General features: G+C 40.4%; 1 protein-coding gene across 1 annotated transcript in view; it reads right to left on the reverse strand.

Moving 5' to 3' along the window:
- The window catches only part of SEC24D (SEC24 homolog D, COPII component), a 97344-nt gene that overhangs the window by 62297 nt on the left and 15120 nt on the right, over positions 1-19927 (reverse strand). Inside the window, 6 exon segments of the mRNA XM_006153094.2 lie at positions 5736-5863; positions 9863-9974; positions 12393-12520; positions 13083-13358; positions 15400-15548; positions 19373-19493. Coding sequence (XP_006153156.1) covers positions 5736-5863; positions 9863-9974; positions 12393-12520; positions 13083-13358; positions 15400-15548; positions 19373-19493 — 914 coding nt within the window.

Consider the following 19927-nt stretch of genomic DNA (forward strand, 5'->3'; position numbering starts at 1 on the left):
TGGTTTATAGGTAAAATTATTTAATTGCATGTATAATTAGATGTATAAATTCATTAAAGGTATAAAGATTTTCTATTTCAAAAAAAGAAAATATAAAATTAAATTAATTATAATTGTCACTATTTTTTGCACTGGAAATCTATCAATATATCTTTTTAAATTTTTTTTCATTTTTTGCTATAGGGCATATGTACTTGCTAGAGAGAGACAGAAAGTGAGACATCACCTTCCAGATGGCATGCCTCAATCCCTTCTCCTCCACTCTTCTCCTGGGAATTTAAGCATGCACGCACATGCACCTGGTGTGATTTTCAAGCCACTGGGTACAAGACTTGAATCACACAGCTGTCCATGTGAGATCCAGTGCCTTAACCTCCACACCACCTGCTAGCTCTGAAATCTATACCATTTCTATCTGTTCTTTAAATACAGCATCAAAAATACAAATAATTTACTAAACAAAAGAGCTTTGACATTACCAATTATTTTTACTAAAAAGAAAAGTACCACAGTTAATTATATTAAATGTGGGAATGAATGTCCCATAAAACATATTTAACAATTAAAATTTGTGGTAAAGAATATAAAATGTCAACGATGACACAGGTATGCCCTTGGAAATGGCATACATCTCCAAAGCAAATGCTCACTAGGAACATTCTCTAATCATAACTGCTTGTGTTAGGTTTATTTTTATAAGCTGTTGCTAACACAATAGCATGCTCAAAAAGGTCCTGTCAAACAATGGAACCAATTTAAAAAAAAAAAAGACTGCACTAAATATATCCTTTTGGTAGATGCCAAATTAGGATATCATTAAGAAAGGTCTTATTTTTCAAACTGCAGTAATGATGGAAATATTAGTCAGGCAAACAATAAAAATCCTAATATTTTACTAATCTAAAAATAAGTGATTTACAGTAGAGAACGATAATTTAAAAGGCTGTTCACATGGAGAATAGTGGTATTTATGAAATCCATCTGCCTTTAAGAAAGGCATTTTACAATTTATTTCCTTGATTATAGGGTATAAATATCTAAGATGAGCATGCTACTTGTTTACTACTACTTAACTCTAATTTAATTTAGTTTGTTTTCAGTTTCTGGCTGGAGCAAACAGATAAAGAATATTTATTGAAATGTGGAAGGAAACGAACAGGTTCAGGGTGTTGAGATCAGGAATTCACTTTCAGACATGTTGAGTTTGAGGTTTCTGTGAGAAACCCAAGGAGAGATTTCAGAGAGGCATTTGGACATGAGAATATAAGGCTAAAGACGTAAACGTGAGTGGATAAATGAACGAACGGGAGACAGAAAAGACAGCACAGCGATTTGGAGTCGAGGACCTCTGCAGACTGCCTGGTCTGAATCATACCTGTGCTACTGGGCAGCTGCTGACCTTACCGAGTTATCTAACGTGGTGCTTTAGTTTCCTTATAGCAAAGATGGAGAAAATAAGTAAAGACTGAGTAAATGAATAGTTTAAAAAAAAAAAAAAACCTTGAAAAAATGTTTTCTTTATTCTTGCGGGAGTATGTACACATGCATGTATGAGAGAGAGAGAGAGGGCACCCTCCATAGGACGGTATGAGAGAGAGAGAGAGAGAGAGGGCACCCTCCCCAGGACCTCATCATGCTGTGATCTCCTTCTTCAGTCACCTCTTGGGTGTGTGTGTAAACACACATGTCTGCTGTGTTTCTGGCTGCCTGGGCTATGGATCCAAACCTCAGTGCTCATGTGGGCTCCAGCTTCTCTTAACAGCACATTATCGCTGTGCCAGAGACAGACGAAACATGTACTTTTTTTAAAAAAATCTTTTTCTCATCAAGGGCTCTATAAATTTTGACTATTATTAGCCTCCTCAGTAGCAGCAGCAGCTGTTACAGAAGATATTTAGTCTTTGGAAGGGATAAGATGTCTAAAGAAAGCAGAGAGGCGAACACAAGCCTGAGCCTTGACTAACCCCCAAATCAGGGGTCAGGAATTTTATTTTTTTAAGAGAGTTTTTGTTTGTTTGTTTTCATTGTTTGTTTGTTTTTGCTATGTGGGCATGTGTGTGTGCCAGAGATAGAGAGGGAGACAGAGAAAGTAAGAAATCATTCCCTGAGAGGATGGTCATGCCACAATTCTTCTTCTCCATCCTCTTCTTGGGCTCATGGGCACACATGCACACATGCCTGGCATGAGTTTCAAGCCAAAAGGTCAAGACTTGAACTGCAGTTGGCCATGTGGGAGTCCAGAGTTTCAACCACTATAACTGACACCTGCTGGCCCAAGTCAGGAATATTTTTTTCTTTGAGAGAGAGATTTTTGTTATAGGGTGCATGTGCTCACCAGAAAGACAGAGAGAGACAGAAAGCAAGAAATCACCCCCAGAGGAGATGGCCACACCACAATCCCTTCTCCTCCGTGTTCCTTTCAGGATCTTGGGCATGCACATACATGAGCCCACTGTGAGTTTTAAGCTGCCAGGTCTAGGACTCGAACTGTGGTCAACAATGTGGGAGTTGAGTGATATAACCATTTGGTCATCTGCTGGTCCCAGTCAGGAACATTTTTAAAAGGAACTAAAATGTTTATTGCCTGTGAGGTAGAAAAAATAAACACCCAAGGCATTGTCAAGGAAGTCCCAAGAAGAGAATGTGGGAAGAAGGCCTACTGACTGGGTAGCACTGACTGGGTAGCACATGTTCATGGACATCCATGCAGCGGCAGCCTCAGTGTTCTCCAGCATTAGTGGCTCTCCAACAGCAGGCTCAGTTAAATGCCCAGAGAGGAAGACATTTTTGAGAACATGTCCTTTAAGAATTTCCTACTGGTGTTTTAGCATGTGTTTTACCATCTTTACTTTTTACAGCTATGTCTACTTCAACAGATAAAAGCATTTATTGAAATAAACAATGTCTTCATTCAATCCAGGAACACTGCTATATAAGGGACAGTAAACCTTCTTAAAGAGAGTATATCCAGGGCAATCCTTTCTTTAAGGATGAAAGAAGGGCTTGCTGTAGAAAGAGCCTGAACAGAGAAAACAGCGCTGCCCGAATACATTCACCTGGCCAGCATGCAGGGGCGCCAGCAGCTGTGGAAGAACAGGGTGCTCTTTTCTCAAGTAGCGCTTCTCCCTAAGTCAGATTCCAAAAATAAGCCCATGCTCGGACCTCGTGTATTTATTACTATGGAAAACACAAAGATTACAATGCAGCACAGGTTTTCACTAAAGGAAAATCTTGAGCTGGTGGGAAGGTAGTATCTGACTAAATCAAACACCTTTGGAAAATAGCACATTTCTGTTCGTGAAATGGATAAGTGCATTTTGGGGAGGCTTGCACTAATGTTTCCAACCTTTTTTTTCAAATGATAAAACTAAATACCAGGTTTTATTTTCAGGGATGCATTTAACGAATCATTTCACAACAAAGTCACAGATTCTTTTGGGTGTGGAAGACTGCTGAGTTTTGTTATGTCCCATGCATTCTTGACCCAGGCTGGCTTTTTCATGAGGAGGGAAAGAAGGAGGCATTTATGAGAGCACATCTGGAAACAGTACAAGTTCCTGGGCACAAGTAGTGTGCGCCCAAACCAACATGGATCAGAGGCAGATGCCCCATGTCAGCACAACGCCGATACACAACAGGGCTGCTCCCTGCAGTGTTTGTTATTGGCAACACATTACAGATTTCTCTCAAGATAGACATGTTATCTTCAGATAAAAGAAATAAAAGATCACTGTAAAAAGATTCGGGCAGCACCAGGATGAGTGAGGTAGGGGAGGGTATGTTTGTAGTAATCCCACCTCCTAAGAGAAGCTGTACCCATGGTCTTTCTGGGCACATACATGGTAATGTATTTCCTCACTGTTAGGATTCATAGTTTAAAAGTTTCACATTTCAGAAATTGGTATGCATCTCAAAATTAATACATATAGTTACATTCATATAAAAGGCAGAATTTCTTTGTCAACACAAATAGGTCTATCTTATTCTTAGTAGGGATAGTAATTCTTTTATTTCTTCATTTCAAAAAAGGTTATGGTTTCTTATTTACATTCAATCATCACACACCTCTATAGCATACAATGTGGTTTTTCAAAGTACAAACAGAACAGTACTTTAAAAGATGAGTTTATAAGCATTATAATATTGCATCATCGGAAAAATCATGATGCATTTTTGCATAGAAAAATATGTCATAAATTTTCCAATGACCCAGTGAATTTCTGGGACCATCGTGTGTTTAAAATAAGTAAAGTAAATCCAACTTACAAATATGAATCCTTACCAATGTAAGACTGGCTTCGAGGAACATCTCAAAAGCCCTCCCATGTCCTATCCTAATGGGGTTCACTCTACTCCCAAAAAGAAGAGAGGGCAGCAGTCCTTTGCCCCAGCTGAGGTAAATCAGACCCCACCAACCACAGCTCTCTCCTCCTGTTCTCTGCACCATTTTATCTCCCAGAGCAGCTGGGAGACCAACCCAAGAACAAGGCCAAAGCTGTTCTCCTGCAGATGTTCCTCCCCTCCCCAGTGCTGACATGTGGACATTATATCGGCCTTCATCAAAGGACCATTAGGTCCAAGACAGATTCATAATGGGAGAAGTCGTGGCCTTGGCTGTTATGCAGCAAGGTGGTCCAGCCTTACTTACTGGAATACGGTGATGGGACTAGGGCTTTTCCTCACCTCTTATGTAACTTACTCTGCTATCGTGTCTGTGTGCATGTGGGCAGCCATCACTCAAGGCCATCTCAGGAAAGGAATGGCCACAGCATAGGATGGAATTAGGTTGTTTCTGGATGTCCTGATCAAATCTATTAACAGCATCCTAATATCAGAGATTTTAAATGTATACCACAGAGTATTCGCTCTTAACTATATCGCAAGCACATCTTTCCAAATCAATACATGCAGGTTTACTACCTCATGCTTTCTAATATTTTTGTTGGTTTCAGGTTTTTGTCATTGGGCATACGTGCTCGCTAGAGAAAGTGAGAAGTCGCCCCCAGCGGGGAGGGCCACACCACAATCCTTTCTCCACCATTCTCCTCTCAGGATTTTAGGCACACATGCCCAGCATGATTTTCAAGCCATGGGGTCAGGGACCCAAGCTGGTTTTGGTCGTGTGGATGTCCAGTGTCTTAGCCACTACATCACCTACTGGCCCCACTTTCTAATCTTGAAGTAGGGGTTTGAGCATGTTGGCCCAGTGAGCATTAAAGCAAATGTAGTAAGACCAAGGATGGTAGCTTCTGTCATCATCCATCAACAGCACAGCTAGAAGTCAGGACCCTGAAATAGGACAGATGGGCCTCAAGACAGCTCATGATATTTGTCACTTTGTGAGAGTCCACATGATCCACACGTGTGCATGGGTATAGCAGGCCAAAGAATGACTCAGTCCATCAGTACAGAGTCCAAAAAAGAAACAAACAAAAAACATAGCTTGTCTTTATGAATGAATGACTAGATGTTTTAGCATTATATAAATATACTACAGTTTTCGGGAAAATGGAGAACAGTGTGCGGCATGGCCATCCTCCCTGAACTATGATTTCTCACTTTCACTCTCACTCTTGCTCTCTCTCTCCCCAGCAAATGCATGCTCCCTGTGGCAAAAACCTAAAAAATTTAAAAAATTAAATAAATGTACTCCAGTTTTTTATAATATAGAATAATGTATAAGAAAACAATGACTAAAGAAGGACTTGTGACGTTGGTCACTATGTCATTCTTACCTCATTTGAAGGAATTGTAGCGAAGGGTTTGATGACAGCAGCTAATGGAATCTGAGCTTGCTTAGCCATGTCTGACGTGCACGGGAAACAGTATGTCGTACAACGGATGTATCGAGGACTAGCATTGCCTGAAACATTCAGAGCGACATACTTAAATTGGCTTAGGGGGAAATGTTTAAATATTTATATAGATATTTCTAGATAATGAGTCACCTTATTTATAAATCTGTCTTCATGATTTAAAAAAAAAGTTGTGATGTTGTGCAATTCTGCAATAGGTATACTATAATTTCTTGTGATCTACAACACTCTGAATTCTACTGCAAAGATTTTTTTTTGGAGAGGTTTTTACTATAGGGCGCATGCACTCGCCAGAAAGACAGAGAGAGACAGAGAGACAGAAAGTGAGAAATCAGTCCCCAGGGGGGATGGCCACACTGCAATCCCTTCTCCTCTGTTCTCCTCTTGGGATCTTGGGCATGCACGCACACACGCCTGGTGTGAGTTTAAGCCACCGGGTCTGGAACTTGAACTGCGGTGGACTACGTGGGAGTCCAGCAACACAGCCATTACGCTAACTGCTGGTCCCTGCAAAGATATTTTTAAAAACTGTTTTAATTGTCATTATTATTTTCCATAAGCAGAATTTTAATATAGCCTTAACATTATAGACTTAAAAGATATTTAGATTCAATGGAAGATGTAAATCAAAAAGGCACAAAAACATAAAAAGTAAATTTGGGAACATAATCAATTCTTCATCTTGTTCTGTCAGTGCACACATTTATGGGGAAACCAAGCATTTCTAAACTATTTCATATTAGTAAGTGGACCTTTGGCAAATATAATTCCATTTGCATACTTTTTCTAAACTTGTAAGTTGCAATTAGAAATGAAATTCCTACTTAAAATAGGAATATTCTTTCTAAAAATACTTTATTTTTTGTTAGAGATAAACCTAATACCTATATATGTAAGGTTTCTTGATGAAATGGCATTATTTCTTGGCCTATGTGATGACAAAACAATATCTAAGTCATGAAAACTGTTTTTTAATTACTAAAATAAGTTATCAGAAATACATTTTGAAATGAAACGACAACATATTATGATTAAAAGAATATAACCATCAAACAAATACTTATTGAGTATCTACTAGGTTTTAGGTGCTGTTGAGGAGCTTTGTTACAGACGTATGCAGATTCTGGCTGTATCTTGACTGTACAGTGACCTCTTGTTAACAGCATCACATATGAGCTGTGCAAACGTGACGTGTGTGTAGGAGAGAGGGTCAGGAATGACTCCAAGTTTTTGGCATGAGGAATTCATTAAAATCATAAAGTCGCCATCAGCTGGAAAGGGGAAGACTGCCAGAGGGAAGGAGTTTATAATGGGTGGGTGGGTGAGGCTCCGGTATCTGGGTTAGGATATGTCCACTTTGGGAACTCCGTTAGGTAGTCAAGTAGCAATGCTTAGGAAGTTGTTATCTGATTCTGCAGACTGGCATGAAGTCTGGGCATGAATGAATGAAACGGTGTTACACACATAAAATGGAATATAATTAAGCGTTAAAAAGGAATGTATTTCTGAAACATGCTACAAGGTGAAAAACTCTTGAAAATGGTATGAAAATGAAATTAACCAGATACAAAAGGACAAATTCATATGTTCCCACTTAAATGAGGAACACATAGTAGGCAAATTCAGAGAGAGGGAAAATTGTATTTGAAGCCATGAAATTAGACTAAAACCACCAAGGCAATAATCATGGCCAAAGAAGAAAAGGTGACCAAAGATGGAGCCCTGAATAGGTCCTGAGTGTCACTGAAATGATAAAAAAAAAAAGTTCTAGAAATTGGCAATAGTAATGACTATACAGCATGTGAACATAATTAAGGCCGCTTTATTGCACAGTTAAAAATGATTAAAAGTGGATGGCCAACAGATGGTGTGATGCTGGATCCCACATGGCCAACTCCATGGTTCGAGTCCCAGACCTGGTGGCTTGAAAAATACGCCAGGCATGTGACCATGTGTGCCCAAAATCCTGAGAAGAGTCTGGAGAATGGAGGAGAAGCGACTATGACATTGCCAACCCCCCACCCCCACCCCCAGGAGGATTATTTCTCACTTTCCCTCTCTGTCTCTCTGTTTCTGTCTCTGGTGAGAGCACACACCCTATAGCCAAAAAAAAAGTGAAAGATTTCAAAGAAACAATTAAAATCAAGTTTGGAAGAACTAAGAGATTCCCAAGTAAATGAGTGGCAGCTAGGTATTCTGAATGTATGCACTCAATCAATATGAATTGAAGCATTATGTTCTGGATAGTTTGTGAGGTACGATGGTGGATAAGCAACAGCCAGTCTGCTTCAGAGAAAATATAAAAAAGTGAGAATCAGAGATAGGGAGGGAGCATGAGTTTAGCACAGTTAAGGCAGATATAAAGGAAGAAACAGGTGAGAGGTGAGACCAGTTAGGAATATTCTTCAGGCTGGAAACAGTCTTAAACATTATCTATAGTTATTTAAAAATACCATTTTTTAATTATTATTGTATTATTTATTTTCTATTTATTTAAAATATCTAGTAAGATGAATAAATACTGCAACATTGGCATAATACTTATTAGGTTGAAATGAAATTGCCCTTTTTTAGGTCAAAATGGTAGGGAAAAAAAATCCGTATTTTTGTATGGTTCAACCTATTATTTATGAGATTCTAAGTGCTTTTCCAAACATGAACTCATCTAAATGAGTCAGGATTGATTCTGTAAGTATTGAGGAACAAATTAATATTAGAATTAGAATGAGAAGTAGTCACCTGAATTGTTTTCATATTAATGTCTGTAACAACAATATATATTATTTGCAATTTATAACCAGCCCTTCTACATGCCAATCCCTCTGTTCAGATGTAAGCATACTTACATGTGTGTTCAAATATGTGCACGCATGCACACACACACACTGGGACACCTTTACTCTTACACAGGCTCTGCAGGGTAGGTCTTGGCCTTCACCTATTACCAAGGGTGGCACTGAGGTTCAAAGAAGTAAGAGGCTCTGGATTCTCCCAGTCTATACTCTTTCTACTTCACTGTGCCACTGCCCGCTCCACAAAGATAGGTCAGAAGGCAGCACAGAGGATGGACTGAAGAGGGGAGTTACCAGGCTGGCCTTGCAGCAGAGTGGTTAAGGGAGATGGATCCCAAATGGTTGACTGCAGTTCAAATCCCAGCCCTGTTGGCTTGCAAAACATACCAGGCACATGTGTGTGTGTGCCCCAAATCCTGATGGGATTGAGGAATGGAGGGAAAAGGATTGCAGTATGACCACGCCCCATGAGGGGTGTTTTCCCTCTCAGGCTCTCTGAGACAAATGAATGCATGTAACCCCCTAGTAATTATAAAGAAAAGAAGGGATTACAAACTCCAATTTGACTGGCTCAAGGGCTATGAGATAAGACAAACCGCTTGTTTATACTGGTGCTCTACTGCTGGGACTGAGCACACGACCATTGATATCAAGGGCATCTCAGATGTCAGACCTCACCCAACTGGATTTTTTCCTGGCCATAAACAATAGAGTAAGACCTTCCCAGGTAGAGCAAACCCACATGAGGCTCCACAGGTGTCTTAACTGGTGGCAGGTGTGCAACAGAGTTAGGAGACAGGACTCTCAGCCTGTCCTTATCCCAGTTTAAAGGTGGAAAACAGAATATGAAATGTTAAAGAAACTGTTGGAAAAATGTCTTTGGGGCTAGAATCTGGTCTGCTGGCTTCTGAAGTACTTAATCCCCTACTGTTCTGTTCCTGCCACCCTGTCAGGCTTCCAGCGTTGTAAATAAATTCAACCTGAGTAGCCTAAGAACAAATGTGAAAACCTATAAATTAAAATAAAGAATTTTTATAAGCAAATATATTGCATTATCCCTCACTAGAAATTTTAGAACTCTTCACACAGAACAGAATTCAGTTGATAGTACCTTCGCTGAATGTGGGTTAATGGCAAATCAGGCTCTTAGCAGCTATAATAGACTTTGCCATCAGGAAGAGCATTATTGAAGATGTCAGTGCAGTTGATTACAAAAAAGTAACAAATTTAAAAACCACAACAAAAAAGAAATACCTTGGTCTTGTATCACACAATCTGTAGTGACCAGGGGAGGGACTTGGCCTCTGGTGTTGGTGGCATAAACTTGTCCTCCTCTGGTGGCTCTATCATTTTCAATCACCTGGATCTGATAAATAAAATATGAGGCTCAAGTTAAAGTGAGTCAAGACTCTATACAATGTTCAGTAAAAGGTGCTCGCTAGCTGGCTTGCTCTCCCTCTGTCTCTCCCTTCTTCCCTTTCTCTCTTTATTCAAACACACACAAAAATGGGCCTTTTCTAAATCCTTTCAGATCAAATCCTCAATGAGAACTTACCATGTCTTCCATTTCACTTTTGTGTACTTTCACAATTTTAGACCGAGTTTCTAAATTCTACTCAGTAATACTCTCTCAGCCCTTCTGATAACTTTATTTTTTACCCAATTCTTTCATTGGGACCATAATAACCTTTTTTTTGGAAAAAAATTTCTTCTAGGAAGAGAAATTAAAAACTTTTTATACAAAAACAGTTTTCAATTTTAAAAAATTCTAAAAGCCTAAAAATCATAAAATTCAGAAGAAATGACTTACAATGCATAACTGAAAGAAGCCTTAACTTTTCCCTTTATATTCCCTCTTGATCTTTAGTCTTTCAGGTTTCCCCTATTCACCCTTGATCCTGGGGAAATAAGAAACAAACAGCAAAAAATGTTTCTGTTGGTTTTTGCTTATTGGACAGAAACCAACAGGAATGAAAGTCCTTAATTTTTGTCTTCTAATTTAGAAACATTTTATATTTCTCTACTAAAAACATTTTTTGATTAAAAAGTTAGAATGAGAGATGAAAAATTATCTTTCTGTTGTAACTGCTCACAGATAAAAATTATGAGCAAAATCCAGGAATATAAAGTTAAAAAGAAAGCAAGAAGGAATCCAATAATTATCTCCTTTATCTTCTCCCTTCCCTAACTTTTTTCTTAATGGGAGAAAAAAGAAGCAAGGAAAAAAAAAAAAAAAGAAATAAAAGAAGAAGGTGATAAGAGGGAAGGGAAAGAAAGAAAAATAAGAAGGATGTACAGATTGGAATAAGGAACCTTGAAAAACAAACAAATATATCTTTTTAATATTCCTAAAGAAATTACTAAAAGTATGAAAACCATCTTCTACCAAATTCTAAAATGTCACCTTCTCATCTCCCTTCCCATCTAGTCCAGACCCAGCTGGCATAGACAGTGTTGGTTTTATAGAATGCCAGCAACAGACTTACCCAGCTATTTTTTTCTTATTCTTAATTGTTTTCCTTATTTGTGATGATAGAGCACATGAGCCCATACTCATAATGGGAGAGAAGGAGAAAGAGAGAGAGATGAGCACCTTCCGCAGGGTCTGGGCATGCCACAATCTCTTTCTTTCAGTCCTCCAGCCCATCAGATCCTGTACACTTGTGCGTGTGTCTGGTATGTTTCTCACTGGCCTGTCAGAGATTTGAACCACAGTCATCATGTGGAATCTGGCTACTCTTGATCAGCACATTACCACTGTACCATAGAACCAGCCCTAACCAGCCTTTACATCAATACAGTTCTGCCTTCCTAATTTCAAAGGATTTGAATTACTATTAAATGAAGATACAGAAAGTGTTCCATACGTAATTACTGTACAACAAAGATGAGACTAAGAACTATGTGAGCAGAGAGAAAAATCAAAACACTACAAGCCTAACAGAGCACTGTTTTACCACAGTGTCACTGTCTCAGGCCCCAAAAGTTCATTTTTAAATTATTCATTTACAATTTGCAAAGCACTGTCTCCAAAGATACAATGTGGTAAGTGGTAATTACATTTCTAAATTATTCCACAACTTGACTAGACTACTACACAGAAAATATTATAGCAATTCGCCCAAACTTCTACGAGGGGTAATTAAAAAGTTCATGTAAACTGACAATTATAGTGGCCAGATGGTAATGCAGAGGTAACACAATGCCCTAAGAGACTGACCTATGTGGGAAGGTTCTTGATTGCATCCGGACACCTCCCTGAACACACCAGACACATAGGTGCCTATAATTTTGGGTTGGCTGAGGCTGGGACGAGTGGTGGGGTAGAGACCAAATTGGGGATGCCTGTCTCTCTCACTCATGGAAGAAAGAAATAAAGAAACTTTAAAAATAAAAGGAGGAGGGGCCAGCAGGTGGTATGGTAGTTAAGGCACTGGACTCCCACATGGCTAATAGTGTTTCGAGTCCCAGACCAGGCAGTGCATTCTCAGTCTCTCTTTAGTGAGAACTCATGCCCTATAGCAAATTAAAATAATAACAATAATAAATTAATTAAATATGTAATTCTTTAGAAAAGAAAAAGGAGAATGCAAATTATTGAAAAGCTATGCATGGATTTTAAAAATGTGCTGCAGTAAAATAAACTCATACTTTAATTTCATTTTTCTGCAAGCTTTTTGAGGTCCCCCTGTATTAAATACTAACAAAACGAAGAGTTTCTGAGAACAAGGAATGAAGAATGGTCCTCAGTGAGGGAGACTGTGGGAGTGAAGACAGCACTTACTGGGCTGGGGATGGAATCAGGATCCAGCTTCTTCTGGGGCTGAGGCGGACCAGCCATCTGCGCAGGGCCTCCTGGGAAGCCTCCTGGGTAGGAAAGCTGTGAGCCTGCCATTGGGGGGCCATAGTTGGCTGTTGACAAAAATTTTTTTAAAAATTACTATAATCCCAAATCCTATGTGGAAGCTTCCCCAACTATATCATCCTGTTCGGTCAAGCAAGTTGTATTTTTCGTCTTATTAAACAAGGCCAGGAATCAAATATAAGTATATATGGTTCCTCTTCTCTTGGCTCTTGCCACTATTCAAAAATGATCATTCCTGGGTCCAGCAGGTGGTGCAGTGGCTAAGGCACTGGACTCCTAGGTGGCCAACTATGGTTCAAGTTCTGGACCCGGTGCTCGAAACTCACACCAAGCATGTGTGCATGCAAGCGTGGCCAAAATCCCGAGAGGAAAATAGAGGAGAAGGAAGGGATTGCGGCATAATCATCCCCCAGGGAGGGAGTAATTTTTTGCTTTCTGTCTCTCTGGCAAGTACATGTGCCCTATAGTAAAAATTTCTCTGAAAAAAAGAAAAATGATTATTCCTTAAAAATAAGTGACAGATACCCAGTGACATGGAAATAAACGTGGTTTCCAATTAAGGCTGCCACCCAGGAATCCAGGGCTTTCCCAGCACCCTGTCCACCTTACCCTGCTGCGGAGGATATCCAGCACCCAGGGCCTGGCCTGGAAGAGGCGGGGGCTGGTACTGGGCGTTGGGAGGAGCAGGTCCCAGGGGGCCATCCTGCCTGTGCGTTGGTGGAGACAGAGGTGAGGCACCAGGACCATTTAGGGTGGCAGGTGGTGGTGGCAAAACCTGAGATCCGGGTTGCAAAATGGACGGCTGTGGTGGTCGTGGAGGACTTGGGAAAGATCCCACTGATGGAGGGCCTGCGGGTCCTTGGCTCGGGGAAGCCATGCGAGAACCTGTGGGAGAAAAAAGAGCGGCCCACTGAACACCATTTCTCAGCTTCCTGCCGGCCACAAAGCGCAGGGAAGACAAACTGGTTTGCCTTATTGAAGCCAGAGGCACCCTTACGTCTGGTGTCAAATGGAAACTTTCATTCAGTAATGGATACAAACGCTATCTGGCGCACTTTAATCCCTGGACACGTTTTTATGGGTAAAAGCAGTATTCATAATTTTTGTGACAACATTAGGATAAACTTGAATTTGGTTACATAAATAAAAAAAAAGGGGTCTTCAAATTTCATGGAAATGTGTAATATGAAAAAAACTGTGCACAGATTTCAAAATTTTTTTGCACCAAAATAAACCCATACTTGAATTCCATGTTTCCACAAGCTTTTTAGAAGTCTCCCGGTTCATGCATTAATTAAAGTATCCAGTACAAAATCTAGAAAATCATCAGAAGAAAATTTCATAAGCATTTTTCAGGTCACTTATACATTCGATAAATTATTTGCCTCCTGTGCTTGACTGCATCACATGAATTTCAGAACTAGCTAGAAATAACCAGAGAGAAGGAATGGACCCCTGACATGCTTTCCAGTCATTTTAGAAATTGCTATAAAACCAGATTATGTTTTCCTTTCTCTGATTATGAGCAATCGAGTTGCTTCTTTGGTGACTTATCCACTTTGAAATCAGTAAAAGAGAGAAAAATAGGGCCAGCTTCATGGCCTGGTAGTGAGGCGGGCCAAATTCCACATAGCAGACCACAAAGTTCAAATCCTGTAGGGTGGTTCAAAAAACAGATTAGCACATGTGTGTGAATGCACCAAATCATGACCAGGTGGAGAAATGGAGGAGAAAGGATTAAGGTGTGATACCCACACCCCACTGGGGGACTTTCTTCCCCTATCTATCTATCTATCTATCTATCTATCTGGTAAGCACATGAGAACTCCAACAAATTAAAAAAAAAAGATAGGAAATATTTTAAGGGCTTTTCACTGATGCTTTTATAAAATCAGTTTTAAGTCCTAAGAAAACATTCTTTTCCGTGATAAATGGCTGACTAAATGAATCTCTGTCACAGCTACAATTCCTAAAATGGACAGCATTCCCAATGATGAAAATCTCAGACTGTAACTCTTTTTACTCTTATTCTTCCCTTCTCTGCTTCATGGCATGTGATCATCCATTCATCCCATGATGTAAACACAGAATTAAAATGCACCATGGGGGCATCTGCCAGCAAATGGCGTAGCGATTACGTCATTGGATTCCCGCATGGTGGACCGTGGTTTGAGTCCCAGACCTGGTGGCTTGAAAATCACACTGGGAGCATGTACATGCATGACCAAGAATGGAGGAGAATGGATTGTAGCATAGCCATCCCTCTGAGGAGTGATTCCTTATTTTCCCTCTCACTGTCTCTGTCTCTCTCTTCTCCAGCAAACACATATACCCTAAGGCAAAAAACCTCTTAAAAAGAAAAAATAGCACTGTGAAACAATGCATATTATATTTTCAGTTTTGGTTCTCCATAATAAACAACATGAGCTTAAAGCTACTCTCATATTTCTTAAAATAGTTTTACTCTTCTGATGTTTATTTGTGAAATCAAGTCAGCATTTTTTGTTTTTTATTGTCCCAAAATTGAATGGAAGGTATTCTGAGGGTACTTCAACTACCTTAAAATAAACAGAAGTATGATAAAGAAAAAAAATTAATTGCGATCTATATGAATACATGTAATATATAGCATATATTGTATAAATATACGTATTTAATTAAAATATGTAAAATACTGGGGAGGAATCTTCAAAAAAATTCATGGAAATTAACATTATAAAAGTGAATATTAAAAGTTTCAAAAAGTTTTGCACCAAAAGAAACTTGTACTTTAACTTCATTTTGCCACAAATGTTTTGAAAGCCTCTCATACTACTTTAATATTGCATGTCATAGCCATGTCTATTTTTAAAGTGATGAAAGCGTTTCTCATTAAAGATAATCATGACACAGGCCAGTCAGTGAGCACTAATAACAGAACCGTTACCATAGCTGTTGACCTGCAGAGCATTGAGCTGATTGCCCAGCTGGGTCATGGATGAAGTGGATACAGGACTTGCGTAAGACGACTGTGCTGAGGGTGGGTACGATGTGTAAGAGGGTGCCACACTGTTGACAGGTGGAGGGCCTGGAAATCTGAGAGAGAATAAAAGGGTGTTAAATAATATCACGGTATCTCAGATGCAAATGGCAAACAACAAATGACAAAAACTGATCAGATCAAATAAGCCTATTTAGTAGGCATTAGAAATATGACTATTACTATGTACTAATCATTAATTAATGAGCTCAAAATTAATAGTATAGTATCATCTCACATCTATACTCACAAGGTGAACATGTCAAGATAGCAAAAACAAAAGAAAGACACAAATTCCTAATGTGAAAACAGGACCAGCTTTGGAAATCAACTGAGAAACTGAGCTGTCTTAACTATACCAAAGTTAATGATGGATGGGACAGAAATCAAGAAAGCTAAATGCTTTGTAATTGGCTATTTCAAATCATTCTACTGATTTCCTACCCAGATCTTCAAAACAAAATTTTTTTTCAAGCTTTTTTCCATAGGATGCATATGCCTGCTTGAGAGAGAAGGCAGTGAAAGGAAGTGAGAAGTGAGAAGTCCCCCCTAGGGAAGATGTCCACACCACAATCTCTTCTCTTGCATTCTCCTCTAAAGATTTTGAGCATTCATGCACATGTACCAAGCATGATTTTCAAGCCACTGGGTCTGGGAATCGAACCATTTTGGGCCATGTGGGAATTCAGCTCCTTAATCCCCTGCCACCTGCTGGTCCCCATCCAACTTTTAAAACAAACATTATCGGTACCATAATTTTAAGTGAACAGCGTGTTCCCTACAAAGCAGTACTTGAAAGAAAACAACTCAGCAGGAAACCTTAAAATTGCTCACATCTTTAAATCTGAGCATTTCATCATGCTTTACCGTTGATTTAGGTTGAACTTACTGGACATTTATTTTTCCTTATTTTGCATTAAACAATGGCACCATCTAAATGGCATTTCTATTGCAGTTAATCTCCCAAAGGAAGTTAAAGCCTGCCTTAGAGTTACATTGTAAATTATTTTATCTATTTTAAACTCTAAATAAAATTAAATGTTCCCAGATGGTGTAGCCCAACTTCAATTTCTCTGTCTGTAACCTGGCCATTATTTCCCTAGTGGCTATATCTTCCCTTTTGTCCCCTACTGCCACGAGAGGTTAGGAACAGAGTACCTGAGCAAGGCCAGGGGCTCGCCTAAGGGCCCACACTTATCTGTGACAATACTGAGATCAGCCTTTTGCCAGCCTTAAGTGAATACACTTTCTAAAACAACACACTAATTTTATCTTGTCACCTTTTTCCATATATTTCGAATTGAGTAATTACCATAAATAAAACTTAAAATTAACCCTCAAACGATTACTCTGTGATACTAAGTGTATTTCCAGAAGGATGCTGTTTCACAGTTGAGTTAAATGAAGGATCAAAATGTCTATCCCATGTAACTCACAAGTACAAACTATCCTAAAGCAGTCATCAGACGGTGTGACTCACTCGCACGCATACTGTGCCCTTTGCCCTGGTGTTGCACTACACACACAGAAACGTGTCCTGGAGGGCAAGGAGGCACGGTAACCGTGGAGGCTTAGCCTGGAGCATGAGACTTTCCTCTGACTGTTCCACTTTCGAACCCTATGTCCAGTTTTCAATTCACTATTCAAACTGTGGCAAATCGTGGAGGAGAGGGGACAAAATCTATGAGTGCTGCCCCGGGAATCGTAAGAAAAGAGTATTAAATCGAATTTTCATGAGTAACTAGGCTGAACTCTAAGATAGAATGAACTACCGACTGTGAACTTTGCCTGTCTGAGGGAGGAGGTATTGATAACCACAAACGTGTGTCAAGTCCTCTGTGGGCGCTGTGCCCCGTGAGAATAATTTACATGTGTGAATCATCAAATTCCTTACAACCACCTATCACGGTAACGATGGTGATGAGCAAATCATGGCACAGAGAGGTTAACTAACTTGTCCAGCTGGCAATTTCCACGGCTAAGATGAGCAAATGTGTCCTTTTTTTTTTTTTTTTTTTTTTTAGGTTTTTGTCATAGGGCACATGTACTAGCTGGAGAGACAGAGAGATACTGACAGAGAAAGTGAGAAATCACTCCCCGAATGGGATGGTCATACCACAGTCCATTCTCCTCCTGGGATTTTGGGCACACACACACAGGCACCTAGCGTGATGTTTAAGATGCCGGATCTGGGACTCGAACCATAGTTGGCTGTGTGGGAGTCCAGTGCCTTAACCACTATGCTACCTGATGATCCCTAATGTGTCCTGATTCTTGAGTCTATGTTCTTTGCTGTGCCAGATCCTGTGCTGAGGGCCAGCGAGAGTGAGGAAAATGAAGCCTGCACGAGTATCTAGCTAGTTCATTGCTTCAGCCAGAGGAGGCATACTTTTCTCCACCTTTCTTCTTTCCCCCCTTTGCCCTTCTGTCACTCCTTTGAGATGAAGAGCAAGAGGGTCAGGTCCTGAGCAGGGCCTTTGACTTCCTGTTCCTACCTAAAACCACAGTCACACTGCCACAAAGTAGGTTTGTCTTGTTTCCTGCAGGAAGCCGCTCTCTGCCTTCCACAGCTGCCATGTCAATGCCTAATGCTACTATGACAAACAGGAAGTATTACACTCAAAAATACCCTGTGGGAAAACCAACTAGATGCTTTTAAATATCCCAGACAGAATTTTCTACCAACAAGGACCACAGGCTCCTTCGAAGAGTAACTGAATGGGTGCAAATTCACACTTGGCAGGTACTCCCTCTCCTGACCCCTCCGCCTAACAACCTGGGGACGGAACCTGGAACATGAAGCCTCTGGGTAATCCCAGGAGGAACTCCAACGTAAACACTGTCTACTCGGCACCACGGTTCTCTACAGCAACACCTCACAGGACAAACAATAATGAGATTTCCAAGGGTAAAGTGTGATGCTGGCTCTCTTCCCAAGGGATGGTCCCTACAGGTTGCAGGTGCTAAATATTTCGTATATCTCATGCTCTGGCTTCTCCAGGACTGCTTCCAGCTTCTCCCCTCCTCAATTTATTATAAACACAAATAAGATTTATTTCCTGTGTTGTTTTTACTACAGCCCTGCCTTTTCAGGGTACTTTACTGGCATCTGTGTGCCTTACACACACACACACACACGTATACATACATATACATGCATACATACATGTATTTTTTTAAAAAAAGAGAGATGTTTGCTATAGGGCACCTGCATTTGCTGGAGAGACAGAAAAAGAGACAGAAAGCAAGAAATCACCCCCCCACCCCGGGGAGGGGATGGCCATGCCACAATCCCTTCTTCTCCATCCTCCTCTCAGGATTTTGGGCACACACATCCAGCATGAATTTTAGGCCTCTGGGTCTGGGACTTGAACTGCAGTGACTACATGGGAGTCCAATGACGGAACCATTACACCATGTGTTGGTCCCAAGCCCCATACATTCTAAAATTTGTACAATATTGCTATTTTCCTCTTCACTTTTCTAAATGCTTTGTGTCCTAACGTAGTTTACTGGTTTATCTTCTTTTTTCTTTTTCTCTTTTCTTGGAGAGGTTTTTGCTATAGGGCGCGTGCGCTTGCCAGAAAGACAGAGAGAGAGAAAGCGAGAAATCATCCCCAGGGGGTATGGCCTCAGCACAATCCCTTCTCCTCCATTCTCCTCTTGGGATCTTGAGCACACACGCACATGCGCCTGGTGTGAGTTTAAGCCACTGGGTCTGGGACTCGAACCACGGTCAACTACATGGGAGTCCAGCAACATAGCCATTATGCTAACTGCTGGTCCCGGTTTATCTTCTCAAAGATGTGGATGTTACAAAGAGGCCAACTTTCAGCCAATAATCATGCAGCTTTCGGAGGCATTTTTGAAACCAGCTCACCTTTGGGGAGGGTGTCCTGAGGCCCGAGCTCCATTCTGGTCAAACTGATGAGGTCCAGGAGGTGGAGGGCCCGGAGGCTGCATCATCCCGGGAGCAGTGGCCCCCAAAGGTTTCATCGTACCTGCAAGAGAAGGCATGGACTTAGAAGTGTATTACACCTTTCATCCCCACAGAGAGGAAGCGAGCCATTAGGTTAACAGGAAAACTAGGTAGACGAGAAGAGAAATAAATGGGCTAAGCCTAGATCTTCAGACTCGTTTCCACCATTCCTAGAGACATGTCAATGCCAGACACGGGCAGGGATATCTGTGTATCATAGTGATAAAAGAGTAGAAAAGAGAGGAATCATTTTAACACTAAAGAGAAACCAAAACAGAAGAAATAATCTCTGCATAGGGAAGAGGCACCTTGCTAGAATACATGCGCATACAAGGAACTCCGGAACATGGAATGAAAAGTGCCAGCTGAAAATCTGAAATTAAATCTGGAATAAACCTCAGACAGCACAGCAGAGCGTCCTGACTTTAACTAGCGGGGACAGGGACTGAAGGCCAC

This window comes from Tupaia chinensis, unplaced genomic scaffold, assembly GCF_000334495.1.
Source record: "Tupaia chinensis unplaced genomic scaffold, TupChi_1.0 Scaffold000362_1, whole genome shotgun sequence".
In the NCBI taxonomy this organism is placed as follows: domain Eukaryota; kingdom Metazoa; phylum Chordata; class Mammalia; order Scandentia; family Tupaiidae; genus Tupaia; species Tupaia belangeri.